The sequence below is a fragment of the Gorilla gorilla genome, chromosome 1, assembly GCF_029281585.2.
Source record: "Gorilla gorilla gorilla isolate KB3781 chromosome 1, NHGRI_mGorGor1-v2.1_pri, whole genome shotgun sequence".
NCBI classification, from domain to species: Eukaryota; Metazoa; Chordata; class Mammalia; order Primates; family Hominidae; genus Gorilla; species Gorilla gorilla.
The window spans coordinates 222,522,268-222,539,578 of record NC_073224.2 but is presented as its reverse complement, the minus strand read 5'-3'; the positions used below and the strand labels follow the sequence as shown (position 1 = coordinate 222,539,578).

The 17,311-nt window shown below is 51.7% G+C and overlaps 1 protein-coding gene across 1 annotated transcript in view; it reads left to right on the top strand.

Annotated features, from left to right (window-relative positions):
- The first annotated feature begins 1,539 nt into the window (after positions 1-1,539).
- The window catches only part of PADI6 (peptidyl arginine deiminase 6), a 29,128-nt gene continuing 13,356 nt past the window's right edge, over positions 1,540-17,311 (top strand). Inside the window, exons 1-6 of the mRNA XM_004024771.5 lie at positions 1,540-1,705; positions 2,399-2,576; positions 4,776-4,848; positions 8,927-8,994; positions 10,043-10,160; positions 10,944-11,069. Coding sequence (XP_004024820.3) covers positions 1,590-1,705; positions 2,399-2,576; positions 4,776-4,848; positions 8,927-8,994; positions 10,043-10,160; positions 10,944-11,069 — 679 coding nt within the window. The 5' untranslated portion in view covers positions 1,540-1,589. The remainder of the gene's footprint in view (positions 1,706-2,398; positions 2,577-4,775; positions 4,849-8,926; positions 8,995-10,042; positions 10,161-10,943; positions 11,070-17,311) is intronic.

Genomic DNA, 17,311 nt, shown 5'->3' with positions numbered 1-17,311 from the left:
AGAGGAGGAAGAGAAGAAGAAAAGGATACACACACATATTTACTTGGTCATGCATAACATTTATTTGGAAAGACATACAAGAAACGGGTAACACTGTCACTACCTCCACCTGCAGGTGGGTAAGGCACAGGGCAGGAGGGAGACTCTGAACTTGGAATCATGTGACTGTGGTACCTATTCAAGAGTAAGCATGACCCAGCCTGGGCAACATAACAAGACCCCATCTCTGCCGAAAAATGTAAAACCATTAGCTGGGCATGGTGGTGCACATCTGTAGTCCCAGCTGCTCCGGAGGCTGAGGTGGGAAGACCACTTGAGCCTGGGAGGTCAAGGCTGTGAACCATGATCACGCCACTTCACTCCAGCCTGGGTAACGGAGTGAGACCCTGCCTCAAAAACAACAACAACAACAACAACAAAAAACTCAACCCAAGCTTAAGACATGAAATGAACACAATTTTAAAGTCAGTTATGTAAGTTCCTTGTGCCAGAGCAAGAGTTCCTATTTCTTTGCTCTGTGGGCTCTGCTGAGATGAGTAGCAGCTGATGACCCTGGCTTGATGTATTCATTCCACTAACACTTGCTGTGCCCCCACCCCTGCCGACACAGCTGTAAGCAAAGAGCTCACCTTAATCACTGGGGGTTGGGATGCAGGTTCCTGGACCACACCCTAGACCTTCTGGGCCCAGGAATTTGCAATGTTAACAAGCACCCTTGATAATTTTTGAAACCACCAGAGGGTTAATAACCACCTAGTCTAGGCAGGTGCTGTGGCTCACGCCTGTAATCCCATCACTTTGGCAGGTCGAGATAGGAGGATTTCTGGGATCAAGAAGTTCGAGACCAGCCTGGGCAACATGGCAAAACCCGGTCTCTACAAAAAATACAAAAATCAGCTGGACATGGTGGTGCACACCTGTAGTCCCAGCTACTTGGGAGGCTGAGATGGATCACTGGAGCCAGGTAGGTTGAGGCTGCAGTGAGCTGTGATTGCGCCACTGCACTCTAGCATGGGTGATACAGACCCTGTCTCAAAAACAAAACCAAACCACCAGTCCAGCACTTTGCCGAGCTCCTTCGTCAATTTCCAGGAGACACACACCCTAGAACTGAGACCCCAGAGCCTGGGCATGCTGCCACACACTGCCATCCTGACCGCTACCATCAACTCCTCCCAGCTGCCCTCTACCGGTATTTGCCCCGACAGCTTCCAGCTGAGTCCTCCAGCAACATGGCCAAGTTGATCACTCCAAGGCACCGACTTCCCAGAGCCCCTCCTCTTCCCAGCTGAAGGCCACAGATGCCTAAGCAACTGGCCTCAGACTCCCCTGGCCTGCAGCTCTGCAGGCACGAGGTGCCTGATAAATTGGTGATGAAGGGGTTCTGATGCCACCTGCTCCCCAGACTCTCAGCCACCAGGAAGCTCTTAGAGGGAAAATCAGTGGCACCTGGGCAGCTGCTGACCCCTCCCCTTCTTAACAAGGGGGTGGGCTGCACAGGCCTGGACTGTATAACAGGGGAGGGCAGGGTGAGCCCTGGGGCGTCTGAGGCTGCTGTGCTGAGTGAGGGCTGCGGTGCAGGCCTGAGGATGGTCAGCGTGGAGGGCCGAGTCATGTCCTTCCAGAGTATCGTCCACCTGTCCCTGGACAGCCCTGTCCATGCCGTTTGTGTGCTGGGCACAGAAATCTGCTTGGATCTCAGCGGGTGAGGTGCTGGGAGCTCTGCCAGAGGTGGCAGACAGACAGGCAGGCAGGCCTGGGACCCAGTCCCCTTGATCTGGGGTTGGGGGTTACTTCTCTAGCCTCACCATCCTGCCCCATCTTGGGAAGCCTTGGGTCTCTAGTGGGGGGCCTCCCAGTTCCAACCACGCAGAATTCTGACTTAAATCCTGCCTCTGCCCTGTAGCAGCTGCCATGGACTCTTAGTGAGGCAAGTGCCTTGGCCTCTCTGTTCCCCTATCTGTGAAACCATGGGGACGCTGGCCTCAGGGGGCTGTGAGGAGTAGACCAGGGAGACTGCTAGATGCTGGAGCCTGCAGGTGGAGGTGACTCAGCAGGGTCACAATACAACTTCCTGAGTCCCTTGCCCTGATCTTTTTCTTTATGGGGATCCTTTGTGGCTCCTCCCTTCTTGGGAGTTGGGTGCTTATTACTAAGATGTAGCTGTGGTAACTTCGGTGTCGGTAGCGGGGTAGGGTTTGGGCTGGAGCCTGTCAGAGAGCAAACACAGGGGTCCTTTAGGAGGGGGTGGTAGGAATAAGGACCCCAGACCACTCTGCCTCAACACCCTAAGGAGAATGAGGATTTGGGAGCTGTCCCCTCCCCCATGCCAGTCATCTCCTAGGCTGAGAAGGTGAGTGTTTGTGCCCTGACGCGTGTCTCTTACCGGGCAAACCAGGTGTGCCCCCCAGAAGTGCCAGTGCTTCACCGTCCATGGCTCTGGGAGGGTGTTGATCGATGTGGCCAACACAGTGATTTCTGAGGAGGAGGACGCCACCATCTGGTGGCCCCTGTCTGATCCCACGTACGCCACAGTGAAGATGACATCGCCCAGCCCTTCCGTGGATGCGGATAAGGTAAGCCTTAGGGGAAGAGGTGAGGGGCATCTCCTGGGGGTGGGACCTAGCACAGCCACTGGGGCTTCCTCCTGGCTGCAGACGTGACTCAAGCCTGGGAAACACGTTGTTTTGCACGTCTGATCTCATCCAGTGTCTGCAACAGACCAGTGGTGTGGGCACTCCATGACCCCATTTTACAAAGAAACGGAGGCACCTAGCGAAGGTGCCCTGCCAAGTCAGCAACCAGCAGGACTGGGATTTATTTTTTATTTTCATTTATTATTATTATTATTATTTTTTGAGAGAGAGGCTCACGCTCGTTGCCCAGACTGGGGTGCAATGGCACAATCTCAGCTCACTGCAACCTCCACTTCCCGGGTTCAAGCAATTCTCCTGCCTCAGCTTCCCGAGTAGCTGGGACTACAGGCACCCACCACCATGCCCGGCCAATTTTGTATTTTTAGTAGAGACAGGGTTTCACTATGTTGGCCAGGCTGGTCTCAAACTCCTGACTTTAAGTGATCTACCTGCCTCCACCTCCCAAAGTGCTGGGATTACAGGCATGAGCCACCACACCTGGCCTACCATCACTTTACATATGAGGAAACTAAGGCACAGAGTGCTGTGTCTAAACCTAAGTAGCCTACCTAGAGTGGGATAGACCCAGGATTTGAGCTTGAGCCCAAGGGTGTACTCTCCCCTGGGTAAGCTGTCTCCCTAATGGGGTGCCTACATTGGGGAGGTTCTCCTGTGGTAGAAGCAGGTGGCTCATTCAGGGCAGGAGTGCTCAACCTTGGTTGCAGGTGAGAACCACTGGGGAGCTAATAACATCAATACCCAGGCCACACCCCCTCTACCAATTAAACCTGAGGTACCAATGGAACCTCAGGGCTAGGATCCTGGCCTCTGGTTTAAAGCTCTCCAGGTGCACCCAGTGCGGGGCTGGGGGTGAGAACCATGATGGAGCAGTTCAGGACTGGGAGAGCTCTCCCTCCCTCCCCCCACACTCTGCAGGACCTACTGGAGATGTCTGCTGCAGAGGGGTAGGTACACACACCCACCTGCGCTGTGTGCCCAGGGCAGGCAACTCCCCGAGAAGCAAGTAGTGGACTTAGGTAGGAACTGAGTGTCTCTGGCCAGGTGTGGTGGCTCACGCCTGTAATCCCAGCACTTTGGAAGGCTGAGACGGGCAGATCACCTGAGGTCAGGAGTTTGAGACCAGCCTGGCCAACATGGTGAAACACTGTCTCTACTAAAAATACAAAAATTAGCCAGGTGTGGTGGCAGGTGCCTGTAATCTCAGATTCTCAGGAGGCTGAGGCTGGAGAATCGCTTGAACCCAGGAGGTGGAGGTTGTAGTAAGCTGAGATTGTCCCACTGCATTCCAGCCTGGGCAACAAAAACAAAACTCCATTGCAAAAAAAGGTATCTCAGATAAGAATGGAGGCCACAGTGGGTGCCAGTGGAAGTCCAGACTACCTGAGAACCATTCTCTGCCCAGGGCTCGGCCTCCAGGACCCTCAGGAGTGGCCAACAAAGAACCTTGAACTTGGAGGACTAAAGCTTCTATTTAAGGATGGGGTGGATCTGTCACATGCTCTGGCCAATGGTTGGGTCTCTGGTTCATGACCAAGACCTTGTGGTCAGGGTCAGTGGCTGGAGGGCAGGTCTCTTTCTAAAAGCATAAATTAGAGGCTGGTGTGGGACACAGTCCCACAGTTGGGACTGAGTCCCAACGCTGCTTCTTCACCTGGGTGTCCTCCTTAGTGAGCAGCTTAAGCCACCAGAGGCCTGTTTCCCCACTGTGCACCTTATGGAGTAGGAGATGGGACCCCAGGAGGGTGGGTTTAGCAGGGAGGATGTATAGTGTAGTTTCAAGCTTGGGCTCTAGAGCCAGGCAGCCTGTTTCTTAAATCCCTTTGGGATAAGTCCCTTGATCACCCCACCATCAGGGATACAGCTCTCACCTGGACAGGTGGTTGCAAGCCTGGCTCTCGACAAGGTTAGGGTTGGGGGTCATGGCAGGTTCTAAGTCCTTAGGGGACTGACTCAGCCCTAAGCGCAGGGCTGTGGCCCCATACCAGCTCATAGGTGAGACTTCAGAAGCCATAACACAAGACCAAGATCCCACGCCTAGACTCGGCACATGGCCTGGGGCTCTGTTCCTGGCGCCTCCCGTCCGACACTGCCTATGGGTTCGGGATGCTGTCTCCACAGGTCTCGGTCACATACTACGGGCCCAACGAGGATGCCCCTGTGGGCACAGCTGTGCTGTACCTCACTGGCATTGGTGAGTGTTGCTCCAACTGGGAGCCTGGGGCCCAACTCACCGCTGGGGTTGGGGAAGGGGTGGGATTGTAGGAGGAGCCAAAAAAGATTCTCCAGGTAACAAGATGCCTCCTGTGGGCCCCAGGAACTCCCTGAACAAACTCCTAAATGGATTCATTTGAGATACCCACTCACACACTCCCTCCTCGACGCTCAGTCGCTTCTCCATCTTCGTGCACTGCCAACCTAATTCTGAGAATAGAAATAGCCAGAACTTCCGTGTCGCTGCCATCTACCCACCTACGCCTGTCTAGTGCCTACCTTCTTCCTTTGTTACAATTGACGCATCTGGCCCAAAGTTAGTCTTTCTTGTCTCACTAGATCCTTTCTTATTCAAGAACATTCCTTTGTCAATTCTTACCAGTGTAAGAAGCCGCCACTCTTCCCCGCCCTGTAGATCACCCCCATCAGCTCAGGAACAAGCTCTATAACATCTACTTTTTTTTTTCTTTTTTTTTTTGAGATGAGTCTTACTGTCACTCAGGCTGGAGTACAGTGGCATGATCTCGGCTCACTGCAACCTCTGCCTCCCAGGTTCAAGTGATTCTCCTACCTCAGCCTCCAGATTAGCTGGGACTATAGGTGTGCGCCACCATGCCTGGCTAATTTTTATATTTTTAGTAGAGACAGGTTTTCACCATGTTGGCCAGGCTGGTCTCGAACTCCTGACCTCGCGATCCACCTGCCTCGGCCTCCCCAAGTTCTGGGATTACAAGCGTGAGCCACTGTGCCTGGCCACAACATCTCTTAAACCTGATTCTAGGGTGTTTGTTTTTGTTTGAGATGGAGTCTTGCTCTGTTGCCCAGGCTGGAGTGCAGTGGCGCCATCTTGGCTCACTGCCCATTCCGCCTCCCGGGTTCACACCATTCTCCTGCCTCAGCCTCCCGAGTAGCTGGGACTATAGGTACCCGCCACCATGCCCGGCTAATTTTTTTTTATTTTTAGTGGGCTAATTTTTTTTGTATTTTTAGTGGGCTAATTTTTTTTGTATTTTTAGTGGGCTAATTTTTTTGTATTTTTAGTGGAGACGGGATTTCACTGTGTTGGCCAGGCTGGTCTCAATCTCCTGACCTCGTGATCCGCCCACCTCAGCCTCCCAGAGTGTTGGGATTACAGGCGTGAGCCACTGCGCTGGGCCTAGGTTGTCTTTTAAAGTCTATTCTCCCACCTCTCTTCCTGAGGAGACATCTGTGTCCTCAATTTCTCTAGAATCTTCTCAAATTAGACACCTACCACCAACGGAGTTCTTTTAGAACTCTAACATCTACAACACTAAGTTTTTGGTTTGTGTGGGTTCTTTTGTGTTGTTTTATTTTGTTTGTCTTGTTTTTTGTTTTTGAGACAGTCTCACTCTGTAGCCTAAGCTGAACTGGAGTGAAGAGACACGATCATGGCTCATTGCAGCCTCAAACGATCCTCTCACCTCAGCCTCTCCAGTAGCTTGGACCATAAGTGTTATACCACCATACTTGGTTAATTTTTTATACAGACATAGGTATCCCTGTGTTGCCCAGGCTCCTCCCACCTCAATCTCCAGAGTGGCTGGGACTACAGGCACGCACCACCATGCCCAGCTGACTTTATTTTTTTATTTTATTTTTTCCCCCCGTAGAGAGGGTTTTACCATATTGCCCAGCCTGGTCTCAAACTCCTGGCCTCAAGTGATCCTCCCGCCTCAGCCTCCCAAAGTGCTGGAGTTACAGGCATGAGCCACGTACCTGCTGGTCATCCCTTCTTAACACACTTGAACGCTTCAGGGATGTTCAACTTATTTTTCCTCCTGCCTGTTGCTTCTCAGAACCCTTTGGAGCTCAGAGGAGCTCTTCTCAGTCCTTTGTCCCCCTGCTTCCAGTCAGTGAAGTGTGTCAGGCTCAGGAGGCAGGTCACGTGACTCTAATGTCACCTATGGGCAGGCTGCTCCCACAAACCCGACTTGGATATTGCCTACCCAGCATGATCGCTTCGGTGTCTGACAGATGTCTGAAATGCAAATGGATTCTCTCTACTCCTGAAAACCTGTTTTTCTAGTAGTCCCTCCATCACAGTAGGGGGTAGCTCCATCCTTCTAGTGTAAACCTTGGCATCACCTGATTCTTCTTACCCCACAGCAGTCTGAATCTTGTGAGTGTTACCTGACGTTTCGCCAGAATCCAGCAACTCGCACTCCCAGTGTGCTCACTCCGGCTCGAGCCCCCATCCTCTCAGCTGGGTCACAGCCCAGACCTCCCAGTGGGGTTCATGCTTGGCACCCTTGCCCTTCTGACTAAGACCTCTAGCCTTGATCCAGCAGCCAGAGTGGTACATCTTTAAGTGGAATATTGGATAACGCCTTCCAACTGCTTCCACGTTGCTTGGATTAAAGCCAAAGTCGCTGTCCACGAAACTACACGAGTAACCCTGCACTGCCTCTGTCTTTACCGCTTGTGAATCTTCCCCCTGGGTCATCCTGCTCCTTCTGCTGTGGGTCCTGTTGGCCACTCTAACCCTTGGCCTTGCTGCCTTGGGCTTCCTATTTCCCCTAATGGCTCTTACCCTAGATGTTAACCCAGATTTTCTTGCCTCCTTCAGGTCTCTTTTCAAATGTAAACTTGGGCTCCCTTGATCATGTAAAACTGAAACACCCCTGCTCCATTCCTTCTCCCATATCCCTCAGTGCTTATTGCCATCAAACGTGATGTACCTGCTTGCCCCACCCCTGGTGCACACATACGTGCTCATGTAAGCTCTAAGGAGACGAGGTCTCCGTCTTGCACGCTGCTAGATCCCTAGGACCTGGGGCAGCCCAGTTCGCAGTGGGCATCTGGTCCCTGAGCATCTGCTGGTCAGGCGCTGATGATGTAACAGCAAACAAGTCCTGTGTTCATGGCCCTGATATTCCAGTTGGGAATCAGCATGTCAAATAATGAGCTGTGAACAAAAGACCACACTGGAGCCACGTGGTTGTCCCTTGTGTGGTGGAAGGGATGGGAGGTGGTATGCTAAGGAGGCGGGACAGTCCCTATGACAGTATGTGGGCAAAAGCCTAGATCCTTAAGTGTGTTTTGTTTTTGTTTTTTGAGATGGAGCATCACTCTGTCACCCAGGCTGGAGTGGAGTGGTGCGATCTCTGCTCACTGCAATCTCCACCTCCTGGGTTCAAGTGATTCTCCTGCCTTAGCCTCCTGAGTAGTTGGAACTACAGGCACCTGCCACCACACCTGGCTAATTTTTGTATTTTTCGTAGAGACAAGGTTTTGCCATGTTGCTCAGTCTGGTCTTGAACTCCTGACCTCAGGTGATCTGCCTGCCTCAGCCTCCTAAAGTGCTGGGGTTACAGGCATGAGCCACCATGCCCAGCTAATCCTTAAGTTTTAAAGGGGCTTAGAATTGTCATGTATTGAACTTTTTTTTTTTGGAGACAGAATCTTGCTCTGTCACCCAGGCTAGAGTGCAGTGGTCTGATCTCAGCTCACTGCAACCTCCACCTCCCAAGCTCAAGTGACACTCCTGCCTTGGCTTCCCAAGAGGCTGGGACTACAGGTGCCCTCCACCATGCCCAGTTAATTTTTGTATCTTTAGTAGAGATGAGATTTCACCATGTTGCCCAGGCTGGTCTCCAACTCCTGACCTTAAGTGATCCATCCACCTCAGTCTCCCAAAGCGTTGGGATTATAGGAGTGAGCCACTGTGCCCGGCCATATTAAGCCTTTCCTATGTCTTGGAGCATAAAGCTTTCCAGAAGGCTAGAGAGGTAGACTTTGCAAGTAAGAATCACTTGGGTAGAGGCTGAAAGGCAGGAGATGGCATGAGGACCATGATGGGCTTGTTTTGTGAGTTCCCGGGAGGTTTGGGGTAGACACGTGACTACTTGGGCCTCTCCAGGCTTGCTGATATGAAGCTGTCACCTTTGAGAATGGTTTCTGCTTCTAAGCTGATAGCATGCCAGAAAGGCTAGATGCCCTGATGCCAGCCTTGGGCAGCCCCACAGGAGATAACCTATAACTTTGAGGTTCCATCTGGCAGGTCAAGGTGGCTGGGACACCCTTTTCTTCTGTTTCAGAGGTCTCTCTAGAGGTAGACATCTACCGCAATGGGCAAGTTGAGATGTCAAGTGACAAACAGGCTAAGGTGAGTCTGCCAGCAAAAGGGGGCAGGGAAGGGGCCCTATAAGCCAAATCTGCCCACGGGCTCACTTGATCTGACCTTCCTCGTGTCTAGCCCAATTGCTGTGACATTGCTGAAGGATTAGATACGTGGAGGGGAGGGGGGAAACCAAACTGTCACGGTACAAGTCAGAGCCGATTAAATTCCTTTTCTTTTGTGGGGTATTGTTTTTTTGTTTGTTTTTGATGTTGTTTTTGATGGAGTTTCCCTCTGTCACCCAGGCTGGAGTGCAGTGGCATGATCTTAGCTCACTGTAACCTCCACCTCCCAGGTTCAAGTAATTCTGCCTCAGCCTCCTGAGCAGCTGGGGGTTACAAGCGTGTGCCACCACACCTGGCTAATTTTTTTTTTGAGATGGAGTCTCGCTCTGTTGCCCAGGCTGGAGTGCAGTGGCACGATCTTGGCTCACTGCAACCTCCATCTCCCAGGTTCACGCCATTCTCCTGCCTCAGCCTCCCGAGTAGCTGGGACTATAGGTGCCTGTCACCATGCCAGGCTAATTTTTTTTTGTATTTTTAGTAGAGACGAGGTTTCACAGTGTTAGCCAGGATGGCCTCGAAATCCTGATCTCCAGTGGTCCACCTGCCTCGGCCTCCCAAAGTACTGGGATCAGAACTGATTAAATTTCTAGCTCACTAAAAAAAAACTAGAATGTCTGGCAACTCTAGGCTCATGTCCTACCCTGGTTGTGGAGTCTCCTAGATGAGAGGGTTAGCCGCTGCTGCCAGGTAGCACGTCTCTTTTCCAGTTTGCCTCAGTCCCTGATTCTCTGACCCTGAAATATGAGGTAAGTAACTGGTAACCCCAAACCTAGCTTCTTTCCCTTCCTCTTAGCCTCCTTACCTGACATTACCTTCCTGTTCCTACAGATTCTTGACCTCACCAGTCCTGTTCCATCGGTCCCTGTACCCTGGAGAAAGGCTTGGCTGGGCCCCTCTGCTATGAGGTGCATCCGAGAAACACAAGATTTATTTGGCTCCTTCCTGAGCCAATGTTCCCATCTCATTTGCAGAAAAAATGGATCTGGGGTCCCAGCGGTTGGGGTGCCATCCTGCTTGTGAATTGCAACCCTGCTGATGTGGGCCAGCAACTTGAGGACAAGAAAACCAAGAAAGTGATCTTTTCAGAGGGTAGGACCTCAGACTGTCTCTGCCTTTCCTTCTTGGTCTCTTTGCTGCCCTGCTTCTCAGCAAATAGATTCCAGACTAATTTTCTCCACCCCACCCCCCACACCCTCTTCCCCAGTCCCCATGCCTGGGCGGATCAAATCTTTTGTCCTGAGTTGTAGATGTATAATTGGGAAGAGAAGTCACATGGCCCCATGCAAAGAGCATGGGTGGTTACTTATTTCCTAGCTGTGAACTTGAGCACACTAACTTCCCTGATCTTGTTTCCCTATTTGTAAAATGGGGATGATACAGTTGGCCTCCCAACTGTATCAGTTGGTTGACAAGACTAAATGAAGACAATAGGGGTATATGTGCTGCTTTCTAAAAAGCCTCTCATAGTCTGGGCCAGGAACCTTGGACTGTCTTGGGTAAAATTCGCCTTGGATCCTGACTTGTGGTTGGGACCAGGGTTCTGGGTCTTAGCAGTAGAATGGAATGTCTTGTTTCCTACTGAGGCTGGAGGTGAACCTTCACTGAACTGATCGAGGTAGGCCCTGTTCTGTTTGTGGGGACCATGGGATAAATCCCATCCTCCCTCAAAAGGAGGCCCTGAGGTTTGCAGCTTGCCTGTAGCCACCTAGAACAAGCAGTGAAATGGTAATTCTTCGGGCCTGGGCCCTAGCAAAAGGCAGGGGGTCCTTGGTGCTCTGTTCAAACTCCCGGCCCCTCTCTACTGCTCTTCCCTCCACCCCCAGAGTGCTGGCCTCCAGACATTCCTTAACCTTTGCTTTGTCCTTTGCCCAGAAATAACGAATCTGTCCCAGATGACTCTGAATGTCCAAGGCCCCAGCTGTATCTTAAAGAAATATCGGCTAGTCCTCCATACCTCCAAGGAAGAGTCGAAGAAGGCGAGAGTCTACTGGCCCCAAAGTGAGTGTTCTTGTGCCAGCTCCAGCTTTGCCTGCTCTCGACGTGCCAGGCAAGTTGTGCCCACACCTCCTCCCAGCAAGGTCCCCAGCAGAAGCCTGCTGGAGACCTAGAGCTGCAGATGAGAGGCTGTTGTGGCTGTACTTGTGTTTCTAGGATTCTCTGGCTGCCACCTTCCCCATAGGCTAAATCTGTACACATGGGTGAGTTATTGCACCTCTAAGCCACTTTCTCCACTTGTAAAATGGGGGTAGCTGTGCCTTCCCTGCAGGCTAGAAGAGAAGAGAGACATATCCACTGAAACAGTAGCTATTGCCTTACACAGAGTAGATCACATCTCCCAATGACTCCTCTCAGGAGAATCCATCTTCACTCTAAACCAAGATCCACTATGTTAAATTTCCAGAAATCTGAGGCCAAAACCTCTAGAGCGGCAGCCACGGTAGCACCTGCATCCCAGCCACCATGCCGTCCACCACCCATCTTCAGCCCTCCTCTCCTGGGAGGCAGGTAGCATACTCTATTCTATAGATGGAGGGCTGGTTAGGAGGTACACATGCCCAACTCCAGCAAAACAGCCTTGCGCATCTTTTGACTTCCCTGAACTGGCTCAGTACCTAGCATACCTCTAAATCTCTCAATGAGAGCTAGCTCTGCTTCTGGAGGGACACACCACCATGCTTTCTTTGGGTTTTGTTTTGTTTTTCCCCTTTGAAACAAGATCTAGCTCTGTCACCCAGGCTGGAGTGCAGTAGTGTGATCACAGCTCACTGCAGTCTAGACTCAGCTTCCTGGACTCAAGCAGTCCTCCTACCTCAGACTCCCAAGTAGCTGGTATGACAGGTGTGTGCCACCACAACTGGCTAATTCGCTTTTCTTGTAGAGACGGGGTCTCACTTTGCCCAGACTGGTTTCAAACTCCTGGATGCAAACAATCCTCCTGCCTTGGCTTCCCAAAGTGCTGGGATTACAGGTGCGAGCTACTGCACCCGGCCCAACCTGCTACCTTGTCTTGTAAACCATGCTTAGCTTCAGCTAGGCAACGCAGGGAGCTCTGTGGTCTATACTGTGCCTCTTCTCAGAGGGCACCATCTTTGTTGCCAGCATTGGAGAGTGTGCCCCTGCCACTTCCTGGTCTACACTCTGGGGCCTTGGCTCAGTCTCCTACTCCATCTCTTCTGCAGACCATAGATCTCAGCTGGATTTCAAAGTAGCCTGGGATTAGCCAGAAAAGGTAGCCCAGCTTGGACGTGGCCATCTTACACGTGAGCTGGAGTGAGCCTAAGAAACCCAGGGGTCTAGGTCTGGTTCAGGCCACAAGGGCTACTCTGGCCCTGGGAGGCTACCAGTGCTGAAGTAGGTGGATTAGGCCAGGCAGGCCTTGGAGTCCGCCGGTTCATGTAGCCTGCTAAGGATGCCACACTTCATCATGTGGATCATAGCGAACTACCGGTTTCTTTATTGAAAAAGCTTATTCAGGCTGGGCGTGGTGGCTCATGCCTGTAATCCCAACACTTTGGGAGGCTGAGGCAGATGGATCACCTGAGGTCAGGAGTTTGAGAACAGCCTGGCCAACATGGCGAAACCCTGTCTCTACTAAAAATACAAAAATTAGCTGGGCATGGTGGCGGGCATGCCCGCCAGCTACTCGGGAGGCTGAGGCAGGAGAATTGCTTGAACCCGAAAGGCAGAGGTTGCAGTGAGCCGAGATCATGCCACTGTACTCCAGCCCGAGTGAGACTCAAAAAAATAATTTAAAAAAAAAAAACTTATTCAACAATCTAGGGGCTGAGCACGGGGCTTATGCCTATAATCCCAACACTTCGGGAGGCCAAGGCGGGCAGATCACCTGAGGTCAGGAGTTCGAGACCAGCCCGGCCAACATGGCAAAACCCCATCTCTACTAAAAAAAAAAATACAAAAGCTAGCTGGGCTTCGTGGCATATGCCTATAATCCCAGCTACTCAGGAGACCAAGGCAGGAGTGAACCTGGGAGGCAGAGGCTGCAGTGAGCCGACGTTGCACCACTGCACTCCAGCCTAGGTGACGGTGGGACTCTGTCCCCGCCCCCCCCCCCCAAAAAAAAAAAACTTAAAAATCTAGGGTAGAGCAACACAGCATGTTATGTCTTAACAAGCCCTCCAGGTGACTCTGAAACATGCTAAAGCTCGAACCACAAAAAGATATAGCAAAAGAGTCTGAAAAGTTTGCAGAGGAATAGAAAGCCAGAATACAGGGTTCTAGAAACAGGCTGGGCGTGGTGGCTCACACCTGTAATCCCAGCACTTTGGGAGGCCAAGGCAGGAGGCTTACTTGGGCACAGGAGTTCAAGACCAGCCTTGGCAACACAGTGAGACCTTGTCTCTAAGATAAGATTATTTTTATAAAGAAGCCTGGCCAGGCGTGGTGGTTCATGCCTTAATCCCAGCACACTGAGAGACCAAGACTGGTGGATCACTTGAGGTCAGGAGTTTGAGACCAGCCTGGCCAACATGGTAAAACCATCTGCTAAAAATACCAAAATTAGCTAGGTGTGGTGGCGTTAGCTTGTAATCCTAGCTACTCAGGAGACTGAGGCGGGAGGATCATGTGAACCCGGGAGGCAGAGGCTGCAGTGAGCCGACATTGCACCACTGCACTCCAGTCTGGGCAAAGTAAGGCAGTGGCCAACCCTGGCAAACGCTGTGGGATAGACTAAGATGCCCAAGCCCATAGTAAAGTCACAATCCTCAGAATGGCAGTCATCAGTGACCCTGATAATAACAGTGAAAAGCCAGGTTGAAATGGGGAGGCACAGTAAATCTAGGCCACAGAAAGAATTCTCCATAAAGGGAGATGTGTGGTGGTAATTACAGGGGCCAACATGCAGTCGAGCGTGTCTGAAGCTGGTAGTACACGGGCAGAAGTATAGATGGAACTGATCCAACAGGGGTGGGGAAATGGATCCTAGAGGAAGATCTGAGAAGTTTGCAGAGGAATAGAAAGCCAGAAGACAAGGTTCTAAACAGGCTGGGCGTGGTGGCTCACACCTGTAATCCCAGCACTTTGGGAGGCCAAGGCAGGAGAATCACCTTTAGGACTATGGAATACAGGTGAGTCTGTGGACAGGAATGAGACGATAGTGTTTGAGTAGTGTTGGTGGCTTGCTCTGAGGTCTGGTCGTAGCCTGAAATGAGGCCTTTCGGTGTGATGGTTTTCTCCAGCTCCTCAGGTGCAAGAGTGAGCTTTAAAGACCTGGTGTGACCAGAATGGAGGTTTTCCAGGAAAGCAAACTAGAAAAAGGTGTGGGAGTGGACAGTGTGTATAAGAGAGGATGTAGTTGATGGGTTTTTGAGCTCTGAGAAGGGTCAAAGGGAAGTGAGGATGGAGGGTGGGGATCGGTAGGAGGATCTGGGACTGAGGTTGGGGACTCGCTGGGGTGAGAGCATAGGTGAGCGAAACAGATCGGAAGGCATTGTCTGCCTTGGAGGTGGTATCTAGTCTGGGTTATGATCATTGTAATGGATGTCTAAGGTGGTATAGAACCTAGATTCATTGAAATAAGGTCGAAGAGAGATCAAAATGTCTGGATGTTCTAGTCTATTGTCAGATACCAGTGACACAACAGCAGTGGAGGGCAAGTATGCTAGAACAATCCACGAAGGATGGAGAGGATGACATCGTCCCCAAAAGAAAGGGGTAGCTGGCATTATCTGATGGCCAGCACTTCACAGGAACTAGGATTCTTGAGGAATAGAGAAATGGCCTGGAAGTGCCAGTGAAGAACCAAGAAGGGTACCCACCTTCCTGTAAGTCCAGCAGTACATGGCAGGTAGGAAAAAGCTCAGCTCAAATCATCAGTATTTGCTCTGTGCCCTGAGGATCCAGCTCTGGAAGAATAAACCATGTTACCTGCTCTCAGAGCCTGCTACGACAGATGGACAGACAGTCGAGGACCCAGCAGAGGCTGGAGGGAGCCCTTTAATATGCCCCCAGGGTGGGTAGGGAGAGTTTGAGGTAGCTAAGGCCTCCTGGGCAGCTCTGTGAGGACTGAGGGCAGGAAGGGCCTTCCAGGTAGAGGCAGCTATTGTGTGTACCTGGGTCGCGGGGCTTCTGGCCTCCCCCATGCTTCTGTTTAATGGGGACAATAAATGCCTGCTTCAAAGGGTCCTGAGGATGTGAGCCCATGAGCCTGAAACACCTACCACAGCTCCTAGCAAAGATAGCCCACAGTGAAATTTTAGCTATGCTTCACAACGAACTATCTATAAGAGGGGCCCCCAGAAAGTCAACAACAGGAGAGCCAGCCAGTAGGGGATTGTGGCAAACAGACTGTGACCCTCTCGCCCTCACTGCCTGGTGGTGAATCACCCTTGGGTGGAATGGCCACAGGGAGCCCAGGTCCCCAGAACAGGAGCAGGCCCTAGGTGTGTGGCAGCTCTTGGGCTGGGTGCTGTGGGCCTGCTGATGCTATTGCAGGTCAAGAGGGCTGTGTCTGCACTGGGAAGTTGCAGGGGTTCCTGGGGGAAGACTGCCTTGTCTGGTCTTGCCCCATGAGGCCTGGCTCAGGGCTGGTGAAGCATCTAGGTAGACGAGAAGCAGGAACTAGCACAGGAGTGGTCCTGGTGGGCCCAGTTCCCTCACAGCCAGCAGCAGGACTGAGGCTGGGCCTGTAACCAGCATCCCCAGGGCCTCCAAGGAGGGGCTGCTGCAGAACTGCAGAGTCCATCGGGAGGGCGGCTGGGGCTCTAACCCAGAGCAAGAGGCCGAGGACCCAGGGCAGTGCCTAACCAGGGGCAGCCATGGCCGTAGCTGCAGCCATCTGCTGGCATGCTGGAGGAGCTGGAGATGGAAGCAGCTGGCAGTGCCGTGCAGAAGGTCTGAGGATGCTACAGTTCCTGGATCTCTCGGGGTTCTGGTGGCCAAGGTAAATCTAGCTTAGGATTCCCTGAAATAAGTCACCTGGAATCTTAAGCAGGAATAGCCATCAGGCCTACAGCTGCCACATCGGGCACAGATAAAGAGGACAGGCCAGGAAAGAGGAAGTTCGAGTGACCCAGGTGGGAGAAGTCAGGGTCATTTCTGACCTAGAAAATGGATGGGCACAGTGGCTCACGACTGTAATCCTAGCACTTTGGGAGGCTGAGGCAGATGGATTGCCTGAGCTCAGGAGTGGGAGACTGGCCTGGGCAATGTGGTAAAACCCCATCTCTACTAAAAATACAAAAAACTAGCCGGGCATGGTGGTGCACACCTATAGTCCCAGCTACTCAGGAAGCTGAGGCACAAGAATCGCTTGAACCCGGGAGATGGAGGTTGAAGAGAGCCGAGATAGCGCTGCTGCACTCTAGCCTGCTCAACAGAGCAGGACTCCACCTCAAAAAAGAAAAGGAGAGGCGTGGTAGCTCACGCCTGTAATCCCAGCACTTTGGGAGGTCCGAGGTAGGCAGATCATGAGGTCAGGAGATCGAGACCATCCTGTCTAACGAGACGGTGAAACCCCATCTCTACTAAAAATACAAAAAATTAGTCAGGCGTGGTGGTGGGTGCCTGCAGTTCCAGCTACTCAGGAAGCTGAGGCAGAATGGCCAGAATCCAGGAGGCAAAGCTTGGAGTGAGCTGAGATCACACCACTACACTCCAGCCTGGGCGACATAGCAAGACTCCCTCTCAAAAACACCTTTAGGATCTAATTAGCAAACGACAACCACCACGTGTGGTCAACTTCCTTCTGATCTCTTCTGTGCATGGTTTTGTATTTAATGACCTAAAACTAGGAGACAGGCTTAACATGTATAATCATAAGAACACTTGGTTTCTTCAGAAAACTTGATGGAGGCATAATCCATCCAATAAATGGTTCTCACTGACCTTTCCAGCATCAGTAAGTGATTTTTTTCAGGTGAGGCTGCTGAGCCCAGCCTGGGACAGTTTCTCACCTTTAGGACTCTGATATTATCGCAGGAGTTGGATTCATGGGCCAAAATATAGAACCACCTACCCTGAGGCTTCACACCAGGCAGGAGCCTTAAAGGCATCATCACCTGAGCTCCAACTCCTGGCGTGTAATAGGTCTTCAAGGAATACTGGTGAATAACTGGCCGTTGCTTGTGTATGAACATCTGGTTGTCTACCAAGACCTGAATGCTAGAAATGGGGATGGCTGAGCCATTTCAGCTCCAGCCCTCCTGGAACTCACAGCCTTGCATCTGATATGAGGAATGAGCTGGTACCTTGACAATCAAATGTGACCGGCACCAGGTTAC